Here is a 25,542-nt window from a genome sequence, read left to right as displayed (position 1 = left end):
GTTGTTAGTAACCTGCGGCTCTACACGTGTTGGCCTAAAGCTCCCACCATTCTCAGACACTATAATCAATAGTGAGGGCTCATGGGAGCTGAATGCCAAAACAGCTAGAGAGCCTCATGTTGTCTACCCCTGTTTTACCCGGATAAGATAGTGCAAAACCGAATCCTAAACACCAGGGATTTTGAAAAACATGGCACACAGATTTCAATCCTAGCCTGCAAGAAAAGAGGGCTTTAGATTGGAGAGTTTTGTAACACCCGCCTTACGTACCTCCGTCTAAGTTAGAACTTTACTCACCATTGGTGCAGGTGTGATTTGTGACACATGAGCCACTCAGCAGGCTGTAGCCATCTTTACACTTCACACAATTTCTCCCTGAGCCTTCACAATTCAGACAGTTTTCTTCACATCTTGCAAATTGGAAAGAAAGGTAAAGTAAATTCATCGTGTGTATGCAACTATGCGCTATATACAACCAGCCTGCTGCTCAGAGGTCATTTCATAAAATCAGTCCGAGAGTAGAGCTTAACACCTTTTAAGAAACAATATTCTTATGGCAATAACCCCAGCAAATATGTCTAACTGTTCCTCTGGTTCCATGTATACGTTATTAGCTACATCGCAGTGTCCCCATTGCTCAGTGTAGAAGCACCATAGGACTGTATTTCTATGCATACATTCTCCCTCACACATTACAGATGTCTCCAGAGGACTACCTGTCTGAGTATGCACTGCGTATCATTAAGTACAGCTGCTGCCATGAAATAACTTTTACAAAAATACACATTGGTCTGCTAAGTATGGACGACTCTACCAGAATGCACATATTAGAATCACACTGCCTCACATATTGCAAAGGCTCGAGCAGAACAGTATGGCGGAGCTTACCATTCAACAGGACTACATGTCCCAGATGCACTTTGACAGACAGTAAGGAGCACCCCATACCAAACTACATGTTCCTGAATGAACACTGCCTCTGTGCGTAACACCAATGATACTATGATATGATATTTTTCTCTTGTGACAGGAGGGGCCCCGTCCCAAAGAATCACGTGAGTCTTAACGAAAAGTCCATGGGTGTTTATTACAATAAAATGGTCAGAATGGCTGGTGATCTCAAGTTCATTGGCTTTCTGGGCCTTTTGGGATTGGCGCTAGGGCTGACCCTTTCCTCACTCATCTTCCCTGGGGCTGGGTCTCGCCTCCTAGCCCCAGACATCCCTACCGGGTTGTTAGTACCTCGACGACTGGTAAACCCTGTCTATCCCTTCTCTAGACCTCAGGTGTTTACCCTAAAACGTTGGCTGACTCCCTAGGGAATGTCTAGCTTTCCCTCTCCTATTCCCGCTCAGTAGTCTCAGGAAATGGGGAATAGTGCCTTCTCTCCCCCAGCGTCCCTCTCACTTCTTATAGACCCTCTCGCTCCTGACCCTTCGCTATACCGGTTCTTTACACTGTTCTCCTCCAACCACGCCACTGTCCCTCCAAAAACTCACTCCACCTTGCTACCGCCACCCTGCAATCTTACTTCCTTTCTCACTCCTTTTTGTATTACCACTTGTATCCGCAACTGTCCAATACCTTCGTACCTCCTTACTCACTCTCACTCTACTCCACCGCCTCCTGTTGGGCCTCCATCTCTACCTCTCCTACTCTCCTACCTCTGCTACTACCACCACCTCTCTACTACCTCTGTCCTCCTCAAAGGATATGGTGCCCTGCTCAACCCTCTATTACCTACTACCACTCTAACAGATGTGTCCTTCTCTTACTACTCCTGCCACCTTCTATATTTACTCCCAACTACTACTACCTCTGCTCCACTCCACTGCTCCAGGGCCAGGCGAGTCGCCAATCAAAAAGGGAGGCTTCAAAAGGGCGTGTAAACCCATCCCCTTTTGTAGAAGCATCTATGGCAAGGAAAGTGAGAGAGTTTGTAAAGAACTGGAGTCCTCCTCCTCCTGCTAGTCCCCCTGCCCCTCCTCCTCTGCTCCTCCTGTTCCACCTCTTGCTTCAACCCTCCCCAACCTTCCTCTCCCTGACACAGCCTGTAAACAGGCCTCGTCACACTCTCCATATATCCCAAGTCTCACAATCTCTGGCATTCCCTCCAAATGTCCCAGTTGTTCTCTCAAATGTAGGGGTGTCTAAACATTATCACTTGCTACTCTCACGTCCCCCTCTCCCATTGTGCCAACACACCTCATTGATGCGGCCAGCAAATCTCAATTCACTTTCCAAAAGTCCTAATCTTTCGGGCCTGTGGATATTTGCACCTGCAGCACTGCTGCTCTCGGCCAGATACTGGAGTGGAAAAGGTGGGGTTTGTGGGGCTGGCGTTCCGTTACATTGACTGCAGGTGCCTGGAACGTGTCAGCAGCCATGGCAAGGCGGAATGGAGGTACATGGAAAATAGTGCAAGTGGAACAAAGTCTAAAAGATAGAGTTGAAAGAAATGTATGGGGATCTCAGACTCTGCCAAACTCAGTACAGGGACCCTTCAAAACATTACATGTCCCAAATCCTAGATTCCAGACAGTCCAGTGGACTAGTACAGTGCAGTGGTGGAGCTGCAGTTTCTTTTGCTGTGTGATTTCTAGCATGACTGTCTAGGAATGGTTAAAATGTGCATATTCTTGATCCAAGCCTTTCAATAGAGCAGCACTGCATTGTGATGGCTGTATGCTGACAAGCACATTTTCCTGTTCCAGGTTGTCCATTACAATTGTAGGCGATATAGGGATGAACAGTAATAATTATGGCTCTAGGTCTTACAGTAGAACCACACAGTGCATTGTGGGGGTAAGGAGCCTTATTATAAGTTTGCCGTGTAAAATTCCAGTAATACTGTTGTGCCGGTATTGCCGTTACCGGCAGGCGAACACCAGAATTACCGGCATATTCTAAGTCCACGTGCGTGTGCACATACCCCTGCTGGTAACGTTAATACTGCACCACGGTATTACCCGCGAAAACAGCATTTTGCCCGTATTACCGGCGGGTAACGTTAATACTGCACCACGGTATTACCCGCGAAAACAGCATTTTGCCCGTATTACCTGCGGAAATGTGCAGGTAACACCGAACCAGGCACCTAAATTGCCAGAGTTACTGGCGCCAGAATTACTGTCACTGCCGGAACAGGAACATCGCCGACCGCCATCTTAAACAACTCAATCCACTCTCAATCTCCCACTTCCTTTTGCCATCCAATGCCAGAGGGCCAACACAAAATGTCTCAAGGTCAGATGGGACGTGTACCTGATGTGAGAGTGAGGAAGTGTAAGTTCTCTGAGGCAGAACTCACTGCATTAGTCGAAAATGTAGTACAGCACGCTGATGAGCTATTTGGGGCTGGACACCGGAAGACCAGCACCCAGCGAAAGTCAGACATATGGCGGGAGGTTGCGTCCAGCGTCACAGCAGTGGGTACTGTCCTCAGCACACTGAGGGTTTGCCACAAGCGGTGGGACGACCTGCAGCTGAGAGTACGCAAGCTGACCGCAACCAACAGGAGGGAATCCTCGGACAAGGGAGGAAGGACAGTGGCACCCCTCACCCTCTGGGAGGAAAGGTGGAGCTCCATTTTGCACATGGAGGGCATCAACGGTATTGGGATGACTGAGGCAGGAGCTAGGATCCAAGACGATGGTGTTAAGCACAACCCCCCCCCATGAGAATGCCAACATTGCGTCCATCAACATGCATCCAGGTAGAGTGTCCAACAAATATCTGACACAGCAAATGCCTCGATCAGAGACACAAGCTCAGGCATGTGGATAAAAGTAGCCATGCACAAGCACCATAGCCAATATGTACAGCCCCATGCATGAACACACAATGCGTGGTCATTTGGCCAAGGGAGGACAGGACACAAATAGTAGGACTGCCGCACACACAACCACAAGCAACCTTGCCAGACCAACAGTCAATGTGCACACCCACCACCCGCATTGACATGCAAACATCGTAGCTAACACACCTGAGAAGCCGTTTGGCAAATGCAGGACACACACAATTTCGCATGAGTGAGATGCAAGGCCGCAAACATGACTCCCGGTTCACTGACACCATGTTCATGTCTCCCCAACAGTGGGACAGCGGGACCCATCAAGTGGGCGAGCTGGAGCACGCACATCAGCCAAGGGCACAGGATCTGCAGCAGGGCTACTGCACAGCCACCAGCAGCCCCACTACCGCCAGCTGCTGCAGCCATACCAACCTCACCGCATCGCCACCAACTGCAGCAGGTGACACACGTGAGGGCTCAGAAATTAGAGACGGAAACAAAGTTGTAATGTTTTCAACATTAGACATTTTATTAAAATAAAAGGGGTTAGGACAAAGTCCTTTCTGTCTCTATCACAAAGAGTTTCCCTGCCTATGAAATCAAAACGAGGGATCCGTTTTTGTCTCGTCGTCCAACTTAGGCAAACTGTCCTTGTGTCCAAAACCTATCTGACCCTCACACTACAATTGAACAACAAACAGGTGTAAGGTAAATGCCTCTGCTTTAAATTCTGCAAAAATAAACGTGCAAGAAACTAAGTATGTAAACTGTTTCAGGTAATATGTTGTGAAAGTTCTTCGCAAACAGGGGTTCTTTAAGAGTAGTATTAATGTCTCTTTCATCTAGCACTTTCTTAAAGATGATAAAAAATGTCTTTCCAAGCAATGGATGTTTTCAAATATGCTAAAAGTATCTCCTGGCAGCTTAAATGATGTCTTTTCCAAACAGTGGAGGTTTTCAAAGATGCTAAAAGTATCTCCTTGCATCTTAAATGATGTCTTTTCCAAGCAATGGTGTTTTTAAGGATGGCAAGAGTGTCTCTTTTACACAGCACTTTCTTAAGAATGACAAAGAGTGTCCTTTCCAAGCAATGGTATTTTAAGGATGGCAACAATGTCTCTTCTACACAGCAACTTTATTAATGGTAATCTACTGGTATACTCTCCTGCCAGCAACTCTTTTCCAAGGTCTTTTCCTTTCAAACCACTCTAGATGGATTAGTTGGTCTACTCCCTTGCCAAGAATCCCTCCTCTGGGCTTGGTAGATCCCCTGGTATACTCTCCTGCCAGTCTTATTTCCCCCAAAGGCTCAATTGTCCAATGTAACTCTTTCACCAGGTCTTTCACCAGACTTTCAGTTCTCTTTCTCTTTAAGTATGTAAATGAGCGTCCCCAAAAATACAATTCAAAACTCCACAATGAGAGTCAATAATGCACACACCCCAGGAGGGAATGAGACCAGGACCAAGTGCGGGTGAAGATAAAAGTAAAGTTTATCCAAAACCAAATAGGGCAAGCAGAGAACTCTGCAAACTCCGAGAGCGCTCTGCCAGATAATAGAAAAACATTCATATTTATTACAAAATCGCATCATAGGTGATGTAAGCTATAGGGGGCACATAGGTCATGGCGATTGGGTAGAGCAAACTGGACAGTATATAGCTTGTAGAGATGATGCTCCAGGATTGGCGGAGATCCACGTGGTGCCATCACGGGGTGCATGGGTCAGCTGGGCTCTTCTGGGTAGAGCGCAGGGTCAGATGATGTCCGAGCTTGTTACAATTTATGCTACATAGCGATGCCCTTTTGGCCACATATACTCTGACATTCATCTATTCACTTTGACATATGAGACATATATTACTACACATCTGACTTGGACAATAAAAGTGAGAATACATGGGTCCTATTCATCAATCCTTCTGTTACATCTCATAAGACATTTATTTATTTTTTGTTATCATGAGGAGAAGATATTGTCACACATATGACCATGGGTCTAAGGTGGGCTGGGGTGGTATGTTTATGAGGGGCATGCAATCTTTACTTCAAAAGTCATTGGGGTGAGGGGCTTAGTGCTCATATTTCTTTTAACCATAGTCTGGGGGTGCAAGGCGAGTTCATGGTGACATCATGAGTCAGGGGGCTAAGTGGAGGGTGGGTGCGCAATGCAAGCTCAGCGGAAGGGTGAGAAGTTACATTTGTAGCATCAGGGCATCAGTGTGAGAAGAGCCTTTAGCCATCAGTCCAGTGAGAGAGGGAGGATGGTGGGGGCTGAGTGTGCTGCGCTGCGGGATAGACAGCTCTGAGGCCTGTTGAGCTTGGTCCCGTTCACTTTGTGCGGTCATATGTGGATCATTAGGATAAGGTAAAAACTAGGTAATTGTGACTGTAGGTACATAAAATAATAAGTGAGCTCTGAGTACACTATAAGTTATACCATTTATGTTTACCATCATCGTCATGCTGCAGAATGAGCCTATTTACATTAGCCTTGTGGCTTTGCCGTGATATATTATACACATGAGAAACATAGGCTTGTTGAACATGTTTGTAACTATACATAGTATTAAAACATCTGGATTGTATACCTTGCAACATATCGAATAAGAAACCTAACATATCATACATCAGTGTAAGTTTTTGACAAAGGACCATATCCGACCAACAGTATGGGGCTTAGACATGCAAACCATAGCTTTATGTTTAGTGAAAATAGGTAAAGATCGTCTTGTTTCATCACGTAGAATCAGCCCCTCAGTACACAACTGCAGAAGGGGATTTATAGCCTTTGCAGAGGGATTAGCAGTGTGGGTGAAACAGAGTGGCACACAAGCGTGGGGCATGTGTCTGTTACTTCAAAAGAGAAGTGAGGTTGGGGGGTTATCCACAGCATATGTCATAAATGTAGGGTCTGCAAGGGATACGGGACATGATTGTGGAGACAAACTGTTTTTCTCAGATCCAAGTGTTTACTCGGTCATTCACGGGTCAGCGAGTCTCTGCGGAAGGTGAAAGATACAGTGTTTGACTTGTAACTTGTTCGTGCCTAGTCTCCTGTGAGAACAGGCCTGCTGCAGAGACACAGAGGCGAGGAGGGTGAGGGGAGTAACTAGCTCACTGTGCACGATCGCGAGGGGAGAGCTGCAGCCCTGCAGGCAGCTTTCGCTCCTGCGGCCTGTGTTATCATATACAAAATGGAGTCGGAGTATGGTAAAAAATTGAGTCTGTAATCAGCCTTCTGGTTGAGTTTTGCATCTATATAGGTCGCTCCCCATCTATCCAGCATCCCTGGCCAGAGGCGCATGGTATCCGTGGGGCGAGCATAATGCGCAAGTGGGTTGGAATGGAGGGGAGGGGGCCTAAAAGACCTGTCCTCCCATACAAGTATAACACAGTCATACTCCATCACCATTTAAAACATTGGAGAAGCTGCTTTGCACCTTGCAGTGAGCACTGTCCCAGTGGAAGGTTGGCTTGGGGAAGATACTAAGCATTCATGCAGAATGTTGGGAGACAAACATCATGTTTTGTAACAGTGGCTAAGGCCCTCGGCTTACACATTGTTTACAATGGCTCACCAACATGACAATGCTATATTTGAGTGATAATGATATTCTAGGTGGGCTGTCCTACCTGGGAATGACCCACCATCCCACAGTAATAGCCAGAGCGAAGTGCAAGCTTTTGTAACGCTCACCTGACTCCCACGGGGGCGCTGGCCTGGTTCGCGCTGCTGTGACCTCGTCTAAGGTGATGCGCAGGGTTCGGAAGACGGACTGGACCGGGCCCCAGATCTGGCTTGTCTGACTCGCAGAAGTATCCTTCTGTAGGTGAGAATAGGGGGTTAACTGTCTGCGGGATAATGCAATCGGCCTCCCACTTACCCCTCTCACCCTCCTCAAAACCCTTCTGTGCTTCCCCGTAGCGTCTCACCTTAGGGTCTGGAAGGACGAGCTCTCCATCCTGCTTCTGATGCAGGGGCGCGTTGGTATCCAGTTACGTCACTGGATTTTCGGATGGGTGAGAACCAAACTTGCTTGGCTTCCAGGTAAGTTTTTCTATAAGTGGTTCCCCTTGTGTCCATGCATTAATGTTCTAATGCTAGTGTCTTTTTCCCCATAGGGGCCGGGGTACGGAATGCCGGGGAACAGGCACCGACCCGTGGTGAGCGGTGAAATCCTTGTGGAAATCAGGTAAGTCTTTAATGAGTGTTTTGGTAATGTCTTTTCATTCACTCATTAACGCTGATGTCCTTTTCCCCTTAGGGGCCGGGGTCCGAAAATGCCTGGATGCGGCGCGGACCCGAAATGAAAAGGGAATGACCCAACAGGTAAGTCTTGACATGGAGTTTTAGCTTCCCTTTTCCCTTCTTTCTCTCACCTTTGTTCTTGTCTTTTGCTCCCTAGGTGCGGGGGCGCGACTGCGAATCTGGATGGTCGCTGCTGAACAGGGAGGCGCCCTGTAAAGGTGAGTAGAATGCGGCGCTGCAGCGATCGATGCGATGTGCTTTTAAAAATAAATGTCTTCGTTTTCAGGATTGTCGGCGAAATGTCTCTGGGATGCAGATTTAGCAGGTGAGGCCTTTTCCTTCTTCTGTTCTCTTGTTCCCTTCCTTTTCAGGTGATTCAGGATGCTGGCAGGTGTGGCAGAAGTCAAGATGCAGGAGCAGACACGGTGAGCGTCCAGCTGCTAGATGCAGAACAACGCGAAGCACGTGTGGCTGATCGGGTGTGGTTTAAATAGCCTTGGAAGAAATTCCTAGAATGTGTCCTTCCTCCAATCAGGTATGTATCCTTCCCCGACCACGCCCGGGTCGTAATTGAGTCCCACAGGTAAAGTAGTTCCTTTCAGGCCTCAAGGCGCCAGGACGCTGTCCAAAGGGCCCCTATAAGGGGTTGCTGGGACCTTCCCCGGGGACTTGATGTCCGCTTTCGGGGACGCAGGGCCTGAGCCGGCTCCCCGGGAGCGGGCATCGTAACAGCACTCCCCCGCAAGGCCCCTTCCAAGGTTGTTCCCTCTGGGGGTTTTGGTTTGTTTGGGAAGAGTCGGTGGAATTTCCTGACTAATCGAGGTGCATGCACATGGTCACTGGGTTCTCACGACCTCTCCTGAGGTCCGTACCCCTTCCAATCAATTAGGTAGAAAAGCTTTGACCTAAACATTTTTGAATCTAAAATGTTCTTCACTTCGAATTCGGGTTCCCCATCTATTTGAATAGGTTCTGGAGGTTTGAGTAGTCGGGTTCCGGGGACCACTGGTTTCAGAAGTGACACATGAAAAACAGGGTGAATTCGCATATTAGCTGGTAAATCAAGTTTAACCGCTACTGGGTTAATTATTGCCGTAATAGAATAAGGTCCCAGATATTTTGGGTTAAAAGTTCGAGGCCCTTTGAGCGGTAAATGTCTGGTAGCTAACCACACTTGATCCCCAATCTGATACGGAGGTGCTTCACTCCGATGTAGGTCAGCATTCTCCTTGTATTTTCTCTTGGCTTGTTGTAAATGCGTGGTTGCCTCTTTGAAGGCTCGGGTAATGGTAGAATGCAGATGTTCTACTGCGGGCACTCCGAGGTTCTGAGGTGAGTCGAGGTTTGAGGTTCGAGGGTGATGTCCAAACAAGGTATAAAAAGGACTATGGCCAGTTCCAGAGTGTACCGAAATATTATATGCGTATTCGGCTATCCAAAGAATGTTTTTCCAGTTGCTTTCAGATTGCTGTAACATACACCGTAAGTACTGCTCAAGGGTCTGATTTGTCCTCTCGGTCTGACCATCGGTCTGAGGGTGGTGACTGGTCGATAATCTTACGTCGATTTGTGCCATTTAACAACATTTGCGCCAGAAGTGGGAAATGAATTGGCTTGCCCGGTCAGAGATTAGTATAGATGGGAATCCATGTAGCCGAACAATATTTTCGAGGAATTCTTTGGCTAGGACAGAAGCTGAAGGTAAACCTTTCAAAGGAATGAAGTGGGCCATTTTGGAAAACAAATCCACAATTACCAGAATGGTATTGTATCCCGAACAAGGAGGCAAGTCTGTAATAAAATCCATTGATAGGGTGTGCCAGGGTGCTGGCGGTATGTCTAGAGTTTGAAGGAGACCAGCTGGTCTTTTCTTTTGACCTTTATTTTGGGCGCAAACACCACAGGACATCACAAAAGATTTAACATCTTTTCGCCAAGAGGGCCACCAGAATTGTCGTTTCACCTTTTCCATTGTCTTGGCAATACCGGGGTGTCCCTCTATTAATGTATCATGATAACCTGAAATAACTAGTTCGTGTAAATCCTTGTGCGGCAGGAATAAGCGTCCTTGGTAATAAGGTAAACCTTTATTTATGGTAAAGTCTGATCCCTTTTGTATCCAATCCTGTAGGACTGTAGGGTCCGGGAGTTGTTTCACTCGGACTTGAATGTCTTCAAGCGTCTGTAACGAAGTCATGCCTAGAATTCTCTGTTCGGGAATTATTGGTACTGGTTCTGAGTTTGTATCAGATTCTCCCATTCCAATTCGGGATAAGGCGTCTGCTTTGCCGTTCTTGCAGCCAGGTCGATAGGTAATCACAAAATCAAATTCAGCGAAAAACAAAGCCCATCAGAGCTGCCGTGATGACTGAGCCTTGGCGGTTTTCAAATACTGTAAATTCCGGTGATCAGTGATCACCGTGATGGTATGTCGAGCGCCAAGCAGGTAATGCCGCCAGGCTTTAAAAGCAGACTTTATGGCTAACAGTTCTTTGTCAGTGATTGCGTAATTAATCTCTGGTGCCGAGAATTTTCTGGACCAAAATGCTACGGGATGCAGTTGGTTGGTTTCAGGATCTCTTTGAGACAGAACTGCTCCCATGGCTAGGATGGATGCGTCAGTTTCGACGACATACGGGAGATCTGGATGTGGGTGTTTCAATATAGGTGCGGAGGTAAACTTCGCTTTTAAATCCTGGAAGGCCTGCTCGGCTTCTTCAGACCATTCAAAACGTTTATTTTTCCTCAAGAGTGCAGTAATGGGTTGTACTATGCGTGAAAATTCCGGGATAAACCTGCGATAGAAATTGGCAAAGCCGAGCATGCTTTGAACCCCTTTTACAGAGCTAGGTGATGGCCATTTGAGGATGGCATCCACTTTTCGTGAGTCCATTCGGACTCCTTTGGGTGTCAGGATGAAACCGGGAAACTCAGCTTCTGTGGTATGGAAAACACATTTCTCCAGTTTAGCAAATAGTTTGTGTTGGCGCAGTTTTTCCAGAACTGCCCTAACGTGTTTTCTGTGATCAGATTCCGAAGAGGAGTACACTAGAATGTCATTGATATAGACAACCCAAACATCGATGAGTTCCGAAGGACATCATTCATGAAGAATTGGAAGGCAGCAGGCGCATTGCACAACCCGAAAGGCATTACCTGGTATTCGAATAATCCATATTTTGTACGGAAGGCTGTTTTCCATTCGTCGCCTTCTTTTACTCGCACCAGAGGTTATGCCCCTCGGAGATCTAACTTGGCGTATATGCAAGCGTCCTTCACCTGGTCAAGGAGTTCAGGAATCAGAGGCAGAGGATAACGGTTTTTAACCGTTATCTGGTTCAATGCGCGGTAATCGATACAAGTTCTAAGGTCGCCTTCTTTTTTAGGCACGAAGAACAAAGCCGAGGATGCCGGGGACTTTGACGGGCGAATAAAACCATTGGCGAGGTATTGATCCAAATATTGTCTCAAATGCAGATTCTCAGGTTCGGTAAGGGCATAAATCCTGCTACAAGGGGGTTGTGCACCGGGCACCAGATCGATTTGGCAATCGTACGATCGGTGAGGAGGTAACGTGTTGGCCTGTTCCTTTTGGAAGACGTCCTGAAAGTCCTGGTATTCTGGAGGTAATTGCATGGAGGCAGAGGTTACAGATGCTAGATTAATCTTCAGGTTTTCTGGGTAGCATGTTTGTGCACAATCCGGGAAGATTATTCTCTTAGCTCGCCAATCAATTCGAGGATTATGTGTCTCTAACCAAGGAATTCCAAGAATAACCTGAAACTGTGGAGCCTTGATTACATCAAACACAACTGCCTCCCGATGGCCGTCAGGACCAATAAGAGTGACCCAGTAGTGGAATGTGTTACCGGTCCAGAGGCAATTTCAGTTCCATCGACTGTGGTGATGACATCTTTGCTGGTTTTAGGACGGAGAGGGAGGTTAATCCTAGAGGCCAATTCACGATCCACATAGTTTCCAATAGCCCCGCTATCGATGTATGCCTTTATTGCATGCAACCGCTTAGGTTTTTCTGGATCTACGAGAACCATTGGCACAATGAAATGCGAGGTCTGAGAGTTAGTTTTCAAGCTCGGCAAGCGGACCCCTACGCTTGTCGGGCTGAGTCGTTTCCCGAAACAGAGTCTTCATGGTTTTTATCAGCGGCTCCTACTGCTTTTCGGGGCGGTTTTGCCGGGCAATCTCGTAGAAAGTGTCCAGAGTTCCCACAATAAAGACATAATTTTAACTGCCGCCTCCTTTCACGTTCCTTTTGAGTTAAGGGTTCTTTAACCCCTCCAAGTTGCATAGGCTCAGAGACATCAACTCCCTTGGGGTTAGCGTGGGTCTTGACCAACACCCGGGTCTCAAACCTGGACCGATCTGTTTTTCTGTTTTGAAGTCTGTGATCCAATTGGACCACTAAGTCTATATATTCTGTGCATTCTTGGGGCGGATTTACAACTTGGGCCAAGACATCTTTAAGTTCTCCGCGTAGACCTCGATAAAATAACGTGACTCTTTTATCCTCTGGCCATCCCGTTTCCACAATTAGTCTATTAAAGGTTGCAATATAGGATAGGAGGTCCTGATTGCCCTGTCGCAGTGATAGAAGTTCGTCATCCAGAGCCTGCCCTTGAGAGTGTCGAGCAAATAACCTTTCCATGCTTGCTTGAAATCCTTGAAAATCACGGAGAATCGGGTCATCTTGAGTAACCAGTGGAACTGACCAATCGGCAGCGCAGCCGCTGAGATATGACAATACAAAGGCTACTTTGGTCTGATCATTAGGGAAGGCCCCAGGTCTGCATAGGAAGTACAAACGACACTGATTCATGAATACAGCGAATCGTTTGGGGCCCCCAGCAAAGCGTTCAGGTGGGGCCAGCGGCATGTTTCCAGGTAGATTAATCTGCACAGGGTTACTGGGAACCACAGGAGCGGGGTTCCCTCCGGAACAGGGTAGAGGAGTTTGTCCAGCTTGACCTTGCAAAAGCTGTCTGGCCAGGTCATCAGTTCTTTCCTTTGATATTATTAATTCCCTCTTGAGGGCATTAGTCTCTTGACGAGCGGCATGTACTTCGGCCCGTAATGCCCCCAGTAATTGGGCCAACTGATCAGTCTCAGAAGTTTCCATAGCGCCTGGGTGGGAATTTGTAGGAAGGCTTCGCGTTCTGTAACGCTCACCTGACTCCCACGGGGGCGCTGGCCTGGTTCGCGCTGCTGTGACCTCGTCTAAGGTGATGCGCAGGACTGGACCGGACCCCAGATCTGGCTTGTCTGACTCGCAGAAGTATCCTTCTGTAGGTGAGAATAGGGGGTTAACTGTCTGCGGGGTAATGCAATCGGCCTCCCACTTACCCCTCTCACCATCCTCAAAACCCTTCTGTGCTTCCCTGTAGCGTCTCACCTTAGGGTCTGGAAGGACGAGCTGTCCATCCTGCTTCTGATGCAGGGGCGCGTTGGTATCCAGTTACGTCACTGGATTTTCGGATGGGTGAGAACCAAACTTGCTTGGCTTCCAGGTAAGTTTTTCTATAAGTGGTTCCCCTTGTGTCCATGCATTAATGTTCTAATGCTAGTGTCTTTTTCCCCATAGGGGCCGGGGTACGGAATGCCAGGGAACAGGCACCGACCCGATGTGAGCGGTGAAATCCTTGTGGAAATCAGGTAAGTCTTTAATGAGTGTTTTGGTAATGTCTTTTCATTCACTCATTAACGCTGATGTCTTTTTCCCATTAGGGGCCGGGGTCCGAAAATGCCTGGATGCGGCGCGGACCAGAAATGAAAAGGGAATGACCCAACAGGTAAGTCTTGACATGGAGTTTTAGCTTCCCTTTTCCCTTCTTTCTCTCACCTTTGTTCTTGTCTTTTGCTCCCTAGGCGCGGGGGCGCGACTGCGAATCCGGATGGTCGCTGCTGAACATGGAGGCGCCCTGTAAAGGTGAGTAGAATGCGGCGCTGCAGTGATCGATGCGATGTGCATTTAAAAATAAATGTCTTCCTTTTCAGGATTGTCGGCGAAATGTCTCTGGGATGCAGATTTAGCAGGTGAGGCCTTTTCCTTCTTCTGTTCTCTTGTTCCCTTCCTTTGCAGGTGATTCAGGATGCTGGCAGGTGTGGCAGAAGTCAGGATGTAGGAGCAGACACGGTGAGCGTCCAGCTGCTAGATGCAGAACAACGCGAAGCACGTGTGGCTGATCGGGTGTGGTTTAAATAGCCTTGGAAGAAGTTCCTAGAATGTGTCCTTCCTCCAATCAGGTATGTATCCTTCCCCGACCGCGCCCGGGTGGTAAATGAGTCCCACAGGTAAAGTAGTTCCTTTCAGGCCTCAAGGAGGCCGGGGTTCTGCAGCATGGTCTGCATCAGGTAAGTGCACCCAAACACTTTCATAATGAGCCTGGCGCCTATGGCGCCAGGACTGACGTTTTCTATGAGCCTGGCGCCATAGGCGCCAGGACGCTGTCCAAAGGGCCCCTATAAGGGGTTGCTGGGACCTTCCCCGGGGACTTGATGTCCGCTTTCGGGGACGCAGGGCCTGAGCTGGCTCCCCGGGAGCGGGCATCGTGACAGCTTTACCATGAGTGGCAGGCCATTACTAGTTGAGACGGCTAGCCTGGAAATGGATTATCACTATTAGCGCCCTGTTTCTTTTTTTGGTCGGGTGTGTTAATCAATTTCTTGAACTGGGCCAAGGCATGCCCACTTTCCCTAAAACAACTACAAAACAAAATGCCCGGCAACAGGAGGAGGAAAGGAACAGAAGTCCCTTTGTCTATTGCTATAACAACCAGACATCGGCAGGAACCGGGGTCATATGCCGGAGGCAAGGTCAGTTAGTATGGGAAAGCTGGGGGAGCCAGGGAGCGTGGGGAACAGAGGATTACTGGGTACTGAGGAGGGAGGGTAATGGGGATGGAAGAATGCGGCACCCAGGACAACAGCTGAGAAAGGATGGCAGCTCGGGGGTTTGGTGGGGGGACTGCAAATGAAGAAAAGAATGGAATGCTGCCTTAACCCAACATATATAGCCCGCTCTGCTAGCCTCTTGGGATGGTTGTCACCACTCCCTCTGGTGTTAATGCAGATAAATGGATGCATTTTGAAATCCTGATTACAATGTCCGTAGTCCTTCAGCAGTGATAACTAGGAAGGACAGATGGCAGGTCCGCTAAGAGTTGACAGAACTGTACTATTGGCCTTTGTAGTTTTGGCTGAAAGGTTACAAAGCAACCTTTGGACAAAATAATCCTACACAGTGAGCTTTTCGTATTCCTTTAAGGATACCTCACTTTGGCTTGCAGGTTCTTTTTCTGTTGAACATTCTGGTTTCACAGAAACTCAAAACTCTGGAGAACAGGCCCCGTATCCCCCAAGGGTCATCACTTGCAGAGGAGAGTAGAGACCCAGACCCCAGTCATCCTAGGTCTGCAGATGTATGGTTTATCCAGGAGCTGGTTGCCACACCGCTGAAATTGATCAGCACGTTTAAGGAGGCTGTAGCCCAACACTGCTGACGTGTCCCACCTCCATCAACAGCTGCACCACAAAGAAATCGTGAAGGAGAAGATTTGGGTTCCTTTTTCAAAAACTTTATGTAAGGTTTGCCAAGATCACCAGATAGAAAAAAGATCACCGGGGCTGCACCTTCCATACCTTCCTGACGGGTGAGCTAGAGGCCGCATATCAAATCGTGAGCCCATGTGGAGAGACTGGCTAAGAATTAATAAAGCGTTCTTGGAGCGGCCGGAACACGGCCTAGAATATCATCTGCAACGACTATGTGATCTATGCTTTCAGCCAGTTGAGACCCTGTAACAACGGTCATACCAGATCTGAAATGTGCTGGCCAAATGGAAAGAGGATATGGCCCTGGAGGAAGCGAAGGATGCTCTTGCACCCAAAATTTTTCAACTCACGGCTACCATCTCTTCAATGCACTTCTCGACAGCTGCACATGTGAAGTCGCAAGTCATCAACAAACCTACCAGTCCTGACCCACCCAGCACGAGGTCGAGGAGCTGGAGTGGGTCTTGAGCAGGAGACTGGGTCAAGCTTATTCCTAAAGCACATACTTTCAGAACCTGACTTTCGGAACCTGGGAAAAGCAGAGACACACACAAGAGCCCTACGTCACATCCCATTGGAAGTGACAGAGATCCAGGACGATGAGCAGCACCTGGAGGGCTGGAAAGAATGATTGCCAATACCATATGCATGTGAAGCCAGGGTGTATTGCCGTGCCTGTGAAGACAGTCCCTAGGAGGAGTCTACCGCTACAAGGTATTGTTATCCAAACCTTCCTCCCCGTCGAACAAGAAGAGTGAAGTATCTAAAAGGAATACCAGGATGACAGACTAGGAGAATATCTAGATATGCTTGCACAGGATTCCGAGGCTGATAACGATGAAACCCTAGTGGAAGGGCCACAGGCAGAGCAGAATAAACAGGCATGCTTTATGCCCAACACAAGGAAAATAAGGAGGCGTAGAAGCAAAAGCAGGTGTCGGAACATTACAGAGGTGCTGGAAAGGTTGAAGAAAGAGTAGTGGAGTACAAACGAGACAAGTAACAGAGAAAAGCCACTTTGATGCAAGACTGATGCTACTCATCAAGGAGGTGGATGAGGTCAAGGTATTGGGTACTGCAACAAGAAACCCAAAACAGGGAGGTGGGGAGCACAACCTAGCTTAAGACCCATGCGTGTCTACCTGGCAAGCCTGCAGGTGGACGCTTTGTAGCCTGCTTCCATACCACCCCTCTGTGATCCAGCCAACTGGGAAGTTTAGCTGGCCAACCTCAAGGTGGAATCTATGGGGCTCGGCTTGGTAGCATGCAGCCACACCTCCTGCTGCTATATGACCTAGCATTTTACACAGGTTGGACCCCCGAGACCCAGGCGAGGGTCTCACCATGAGTAGAGAATATGAAACAGGGGGACTGGATCACCAGGAACAAGAGCCAAGAAAAGTGTGGGACACATAAAGCCTCACCAATGTAAATGCTGGAAGGATTTAACAGAGAAGGAAGGATTCTCTCATCTCTTTGTAGTACAAACTTCAAAATGATTCAAAGACCTTTTAATTGATAGAGACTGTATTGAAACCAATGATTCTGTTGCTTCCCATGGACTCTGTGTTGTTGAACATCCCCAGACAACGTATTAGAAATCTCACAGACATTTTCCTTTAGTTTTCTTGCACAACCTAAAAGTGAAAACACCCGATAGTTGGGTTATATTTTCGTTATACCCCTGTTATAAAATGAACCTTAATAAGCAAGTGATGCTTTGTAAGCCTACTTCTGTTTCTGCCTAGGTTGATCCTGATCCTCTTTGTGACAGATATCCATTAGGTCTTCAAATGGATCCTGCATTGGACTGGTAGCCGGTGTAGTATACAAAGCACTTCTGCTGTGTGTTCCGGATCTAAGTGATCCGACCGCGGCTGATTTTGCAGCGGCCGAAAGGTTTTGCATGGGAAATGTTCAAACTACAAACTGTTCGTACATTTCCCATGTGAACACATGTAGAAAAACCCTACATACCCACACCCCCACCCACACCCACAATACACACACGACACCCCCCCCACACCCTTCTTACCTGTCATTGCGTCGCACTGTGTCCTTGCGTCGCCAGTTCCCTTTCACTTCCGTGATCGGGAACCGGCGCCGCAGGGTCCTTTTTTTCGGGAGCTGCAGGGGTTTCCCCACAACGCCGCTCACTATACTGTAAAGTATGGCGAGCGGGGTGTTGCGGGGGACACCCCCGCAGCCCCTGTTTTTTTTTAGGGTGTGCTGCGGGGGTGTCCCCCGCAACACCTCGCTCACTATACCACACAGTATAGTGAGTGGGGTGTTGCGGGGCACACCCTCGCACCACCCGCCGTCTTTTTTTTTATATACCTACCTACAATGCTACCACCAAAGGTTTGACTTTTGGTGTTCGAACCTTTGGTGGTACCATTTTTTGAACTTTTTGTTTTCGGTCCGATCGTACAATTCCGTGTGTTCCCACTCATGCTGCCATATTAATGGTCTCGCGGCAGCAACTTCAAAAGCAATCGGAAGTATTATTCAGCAAGTCCAAGACCCATGGTGCTTATGTATTCTAGCCTTGCAGGAACCAGATGGCTGATGGCCAGTGCCCTTTACAGGAAGGCAAAATGCCCGTAATCAATTTGCAGTAGATCCCCCCTCACTTGTCTTCCCTCGGCTCCTTTAAGAACATCCCATTGGAAGCACCAGCACACAGTTTTGCAATGCTAGCAGCCCAACTAACCCAAACGTCGATGACTTAGTGCCAACTCTCAACCAAACTGGAAGACATACATGATCTACCTGCTGAAGCAAAGTCAAAACAGGGTTATACCCCCTGCCATGCACAAGAAGCAGCTGACAAATCGCTTTCTGGATAAAAAAAACCAAATGCTGGCACAAAAACATGCAAGCACAAGGATGACTTAATCTTAAAGGCTAAGCCTGCGTATTACTCAAAGCCTATCGACAGGCAAAAGGCCCTCTTTATGGCAGTAAAACACTGCTCCAACCCATTTGTTGTGGCAAAATAACAAGGGGCTACCATTACCAGGCACGACATTAAGGGAAGAGAGAAGTGCCAAAGAACTGAGGGGAGGGTGTGGGGTGGACGAGGAGGAGGGGCTAGTAGATCCTGTGAAGGGGAGATGTAAAGAGGGGGAATAAAGAGGAAGGTTGATGACTCCATGGCTCATGTGGTGTTATTCAATACGAGCTGTGTGTGAGAAAGGTGATGCCTTGCGGTACAGAGCGCAACACCATTGATCAACCTGTTAATCCACGAGTCCACAGGAAAATATAACATAATGGACAAAATTTCACACCCCTGACACACAAGGACCTCACTGTTTCACTTGTGTCATTAAAACCTGCCCTATTCAAGGACAACATCCTCCCCTCTGCTCCAAGGAGCAGCCCTTACACTTCTTCATGAAATAGTCAATGCCTCGCTTTGATCAGGAGTCTTCCCAAAGACCTTAAAGAGAGTATTGCACCTGGGAAAGGCGGATTGACCAATCACAATCTGATTTTCCTGGGCGCGATTGTGCCTTCACCGGCTGCTGCAGTTGAAAAAAAAGGTAAACAAAAATGGCTGCCACCATTAATATAGAAAAGGGACTAGGGATGACAGCAGCAATTTTGGAACCTGTTTCCCTTGGATGCCGCCATCCGAAAAGTGACCTAGTCCCATTCCTGTTTTTATGCCGGCAGCCATTTTTTTGTCATTTGTTTTTCATAACGATGGGAGATGGACTCACACGGTGCTCATCTCCCGCCAGAAGGTGAACAAAATGAAAACTTTCTGTACCCCGGTAAATCCCAGGGTGCGAATAGGTTTCACGCATTGGCGGCTGGCGGGCCATTAAATTCCATGTCCGCACCAGCGCTAAGCCCTGAAAGCTACATTAATCCACCCACTCCTCAAAAAAACTCTAGACCTGGACGACCTTGTTAACTGCCGGCCGGTCCCTAGCCTTCTGTTCACTGGTAAACTCAATGAAAAGGCAGTTGCCAAAAAACTCCATGATTGGATTAACCAATAAATGGCCACCATACAGGTAATAGATGATTCTCTCCAAATCATGGAGAGAGGAGACTCCTCCCTCTTGGCCCTTCTAGATCTTTTTGGCCAGATCTGACACAGTCACCTACTTCACACTTGCACATCCGCTTACAAATAGAATTGAGAACCCAAGCACAGTCCTCAGCTGGATCACCCGCTACCATTTGGACTGACAAAACCAGTACAGGTGGGTAACTTCAGATCGGGCCATCACGTTTTCTCTTGCAGAGTGCTACAGGGATCAATCCTCTGCCCAGGTGAGCTTCAATCTCTATATGGAATGACTCGGGCACTTCCCAATTAACTAAACATTTCATTTCACCAATATGCTGATGTGTATAGAATTTATTTTTAAAGTATTTAGAAAGAGACTTTTTGATTCCTATCAAATTTACAATTTGCCTTGAAAAGTGTAGAGTAACCATAATGTTAAAGCCTGGTGAAACTCCTTTTAAAAGTAGGACGTGAGCTTGTGTTCTCAATATTTATAACAATGTAATCACCAGATTTAAAGGGAATGTGTTTGCAGAACTCCCAGGAGGGATAACAAGCTTTATATTTTTTTTTAAGTTTATCTTGACATATATTTATAAACCCAAGGAGTTCCTTTCACTTTCAAAATCACAATACTTTCTTAATAATCAACACTAATATGTTCCCTTTCTGTAAAAATAAGTGGACAAAGTATTTGAAATAAAAACAACCTGTCGCTGTGACGATGCTTTTTATATATAAAGGTCTGACAGATACATGGCTTTACTTTGGGGCCATCACAGGTCCCTTCAGCAGATCTCATTGTGAGGAAGGGTCCTTGAGATACCAAAGGCATATATATCTGTAACATTGGTATATGCTTAGCATTGGCCCAATAAAAGGTAGCATACTCCCCTCCCCCCACCCCCAGAGTCCATCAATTCTTCTTTATCCATTTAATAGTATATACATCATATGGGCTTATGGAACACTGATTACTGTGAAGTTCACTTAGTATTCAACAAAATCCACACCTAGGAACTCATTACATAGCAAGTGCTTTGAGTCCATTGTATTGTGAGGCGGCACTGTCAAAACGGATATTGCCTGCTTATGCGGTCTACATACTCACAATCATTTGCTCTAAGGACTTTGGTTTGCTGTTACAGAAAAAGGGAGCAAGCTGAACACATGTATTTAACTCCCCCAGGGAGGAATGTTCCATGACAAACCCTTTGAAGATCCCTTCACTGAGGGACCCACAGAGGCATCTCTTCCATGTGTTACAACAGACCGCATTAAAGGAGCCTGTTTACTTCCATAAACATCACTTTACCTGATAGCAATACGTTGGTTTGATTATTGTAAGGGTGCAGAAGAAGGACACAGACACACAGGTGGCATATTGGTTGCTATTTATGCCAAGCAAATAAAGAGAAAACCTAACTTTCCCAATCGCTCTATGACAGGTTGCCCAGACTCAACTAAACTGCTAATGGGTCCTTGTAAATTAAAAGAGTTCACCGTCCAGAGTCAAAATCTCCAGTATTGTCCCTTACACTTATAACTAAACTAGAAGATTGCATCAATATTCTTGGTTCAGGAGAATGACTCCCTTTCGCTGGACTGGGTAACACATTTCTGGTTGCAGTTTCTAAACTTGGGGCAATGACTCTGTTCCCCTGGTCTCAATACTTCACAAACAAAGGACTGCCAACCCTATACCACTCTGTATCAAAATGTTCCCTGTTTTTTTCCAAGGGGAATGACTCCCTTCCCCTGGTCTCTTGTTTGATCCTTCTCAATTTTCAAGAGAAAGACTCCCTTCTCTTCACTGTGGTTTTCCTTTAGCCTGGGGGAATGACTCCCTTCCACCGGCATCTTGGCTTTTCCTACCGATGTAGTACTACCAGGAGAATGACTCCCTTCTACTGGTATCTTGGTTTTACAGTCACTTCACACTCAGTAGTACCCAGGGGATGACTCCCTCCCCCTGGATGCTCCTTGTGGCACGCTTTTCTTGGTTTCCAACTGTTCATATCCCAGTATGGTCCTTAATCCAGGTTCCCCCCAGTATGGTCCCCTTGGTTCTCTGGCTTGCCAAGTACTGCCACTAGAAAGGGGGTCATACTCTCGTGCCTTCTTTTGTCGTGGGTCCCCGATCTGTGTTTCTCTATTCTGTTTGTTGGACAGACCTGGTTAAGTATCCTGTTAGGTACTGTCACAAAGGAGATGATAAACAACGTCTTCTTGACTTTCTCTTACAAGTTGTGGGGTTATGTACTGTCCCATCGTCAGGAGTTCCTCCCCTTTTCCAATTGCAATCTTTCTCTGTGGTCTTTCAGTACCCCTATTATCAGGTTGGGCTTCTCTGACACTTCCCCTTAAGTCCCAACATTCCCTTTGGTCGCCACCAGCCGACCCGGTTCCTTCCCTACCTTTTGGGAACGTCTCGGCAGGCTATAGTCTGTCCTGGGACTCTTTTTGGGGCTTCGCGCTGTCCCTGTGTACTTCTTCCTTTAGTCGGCGGCTCAGCAGGCGTGGACTTCCTCCAGCATTCTCAACCACTCTGGACCACACAGTATCTCTGCTTCCTCCGGTCAGGCTGTTCTTTATCCAGCCACTGGATCGGTCCTTCAAAGTTAGACCCGGAAGGGACACCTGCTTCATGCCGGCAGCATCCCGGTCTGTAGCCTTCACCTCCTTACACGCCGGATCACCGCTTGGTCCTCAGCTACTCCAGGGATGGCTTGACAAGTGTTGTTGTCCTTAACTTTTTATTTTGGTCGTGACCTTTAGTGGAGAACTAGAATGCCCATACCTACTTTTGGGAGTGATCTTCATAGTTCCTCACCTCCGCCTCATCCCAGTTTGTCATGCAAGTCTTACTTGGGTAGTCTGTGCTCTTCTTTGTCACAGTGGATCTCATGTCATTAGCCCTACACAGGTTCATGGGGATGTTGGGCATATTACTATGGTGTACCATAGGTGTAGGTTGAGGAGGGGTGATTGGTAGAGGGTCATGCTGTGTTCTCCCTAGAGGTCCGTCCCTATCACTAGAGGGGGGAGTCTCTACCATCAGATCCTCCTAGGGGGACAATCATGTAGCGGCCTTACTGGCATCATAGGAAAGGGCTCCATATTGGGGAGAAGTGACGACATCTCACAATTCATCACATTATACTATATTTTAGTGCAGTTGATATCTAAAGCCTGGAATACATGGTTTTATGTGACATGTACTCATTTGGTCCACCATTTAAGGATGAAAGGCTAAATTGGCTCTTGCAATATTCCAACCCGCGACCAGTACTTTTATTAACCACCAAAGTTATCTCACAATTGTCTTAAGTTAATTCCCATCTACAAACCTCTCTCATTCTACTTTGAAGGAGAGATTTGTGACAGTGTGATACATAATCACTCGTGGGAATGAAGCTTGATAATCACTCGTTGGGATCAACATACATTGACATCTCCGCCATGAAAAATGCTGGCAATATTGCAAAATATGGACACAAACCTTTTGCAGGCTTTTTGAGGCAGTCCTGGCACATCTTCTGGGTAAAAGCCCTCGCCGCATGCAGGGACGCATTTCCACTCATGCAGGTGGAAGTCCTTGGCACATTGGATGCATTCTTCCTTGCCCGGGCCTTGGGAGGAAATTCAGGAACATCATTTTATTATTAGTAAACAAACATGTTGCAATCTGGAACACAGAATAGAAAGACATCCAAGGACGAAAGACAGAATTATTATGAATTTGGTGGTATCCCGGCAGAAATACCACCCACCACTTGGTCCAGGGGTACCACCGGCGGCATTACCCCAGAATAAAAGTGGTGGTAGGTGCTGTCAGTACCCATTAAATAGAGTGCATGGGACTGCATGGGGGTGTTGGATTTGGCTGTTCTTGGTCAGTGCAGCAGAGGAATTACTTCCAGTATTTTGCCAGAGGTGTTTCCTTTGCTTTTCCTCCAAACCTGTAGTCCACCAGTGTGGCAATGAGGTGGTAATGCATTATCACCGGTTTTTACCACACCGTCGAACTTGTAATGAGGCCAGTTCTCACTGTCAGAGGGAGAAAGTCTGGAGACTGAAAGGGCTGGTCGCTGGAGAATACAGGGAAGGCTGGGTAATAGCAAGAGTTTAAAGATGGTGCTGATGGTGAAATGAGGAAACCAAAATATTGGGCCTCATTACGAATGTGGAGGCCACATAAATGAACGGTGCCGGGAAGGGACTGGCACCATTCATTCCTGGCCGCCACATTACGAGTTCTGTAGCGGGTCCCACACTGGACGCCTGGCCAAACCAGATGTGCAGAGCGGGACCCGCTAGCAGTCCAGGATGCTAATAACGCGCCCGTCATTAACGGGCCCATTGTTATCATCCTCCACATTCCCACTGAGCCCTATGGCAATTACAGGGCCCTCCGAAATGGCCCAGTAAGTCCCCTTTTGCGGGACCCCGACCCGAGTTTCGGGGTAGCCATGCCGCTGAAAACGGCATGGCTACCTCCAAACTCGTAATGAGGCCCATTGTCATGACTTTGTTTTAGAGTCTTCGAGAAATGAGCACTTAAGCGACGTCTGAACTCTATAGCCGGCCAGTTTGACTATCATGAAAGCTATTACTGCATAGTCACGTTACTCTGATGTGAGGTTATGTGACATGCGATGGGTGAAGAGCCCATCTGCCACTTAGATCTCTGTGGCGCTGTTATCAGCAAGACAAGGCAACTATATCACCTGTAAAGGTGGAAACATGATTGGGAACTATTTAGCTGATGGAGAGCCCCAAGACATGAATGCAGGTGTTACACAACTCCAACCAATTCTAGGCTGAACGCAATGCTCCATAGGAGAGCGGAACATGAGCGCACTTAGAATCAGATTAACTTCTGATTCTGATCCTCTCTTTATTCAGTAATAGTAACCTTGTGCCAAGGCCTCAAGGTGCACTCCAATACCCAACATTGTACACATTTTGAACATTTAAGCGGTGCCCACCCTTAACCTCCTGGATCTGAACGTGATGCATGCCATGTGTAGTTCCACCGTCAATCTGAAGCAAATATGTCTTTTTAGATCACAACCTCTGGAACCCAAGCAGCTGATAGCCGGGGTCTCTACCTGATGAAGTCTTCCAAGAGAAAAGCTTTCTTCAAACATTTAGATGCAAATAATTTTCCAGGGACATCAATTTCAGCAGCTTGCGGTTATTGCTCATGGTTCACTTACCCACACAGGTATGGCAGGTAGGATGGCACTCAACGCACGACATGGACGCCACACTGAAGAAGGTTCCCTGGTCACACTCCGGCGTGCATGACAATCCTGAAAGGCTTCAAGAACAGTAAGGGTTAACCATTTCCTTCTTCAGGCAAATACACAAGTAAGGGGTAGCAATACAGCACGTGCAGGTGACTAGATATTCCATGGCACTATAAACCAAATGACTCTGAGGCTCTCCCCTATTCCAAACCTGTGCAACCTGGAGACAGGTCATGGCTCAGCATGGGATTGTGCATTCATTCATTCATTCATTCATTCATTCATTCATTCATTCATTCATTCAAGCTTTATTAGAAAATGAATCCATAATAGTTTACAAAAACTTAAGACCAAACATAAAACATGATAATATGGGACATATAACATATTAAAACATAAAAACGTATTTTATATATAACTTTGAAACATGAAAACAGGCGGCTAAAAGTACAGATATCATATTGCCTCGATCATCACTCACATTTCAAGGAAAATCCTGTCTAGTTCCAGGCACTACCCACAAATGTCCACACTGCATAGACGACATCCACAGACTATACACTTTTGCATAGGTGTTCCGCTACAATCACTGATGTCGCACCCCTATTCAACATACAAGATCTTAAATTCCTCTTTCTTAGGGCAT

The 25,542-nt window shown here is 47.1% G+C and overlaps 1 protein-coding gene across 1 annotated transcript in view; it reads right to left on the bottom strand.

Annotated features, from left to right (window-relative positions):
• PCSK6 (proprotein convertase subtilisin/kexin type 6) overlaps window positions 1-25,542 on the bottom strand; it is a 1,232,090-nt gene that overhangs the window by 18,788 nt on the left and 1,187,760 nt on the right. The window contains exons 18-20 of the mRNA XM_069625020.1: window positions 24,864-24,967; window positions 23,144-23,273; window positions 298-410 (exon numbers count right to left, since the gene is read on the bottom strand). Of these exons, the coding sequence (XP_069481121.1) occupies window positions 298-410; window positions 23,144-23,273; window positions 24,864-24,967 (347 nt within the window). The remainder of the gene's footprint in view (window positions 1-297; window positions 411-23,143; window positions 23,274-24,863; window positions 24,968-25,542) is intronic.

This window comes from Ambystoma mexicanum, chromosome 11, assembly GCF_040938575.1.
Source record: "Ambystoma mexicanum isolate Mex_15411 chromosome 11, UKY_AmexF1_1, whole genome shotgun sequence".
NCBI classification, from domain to species: domain Eukaryota; kingdom Metazoa; phylum Chordata; class Amphibia; order Caudata; family Ambystomatidae; genus Ambystoma; species Ambystoma mexicanum.
Note: the sequence above shows the minus strand (reverse complement) of the source record. Positions and strands in the feature narration are given on the sequence as shown.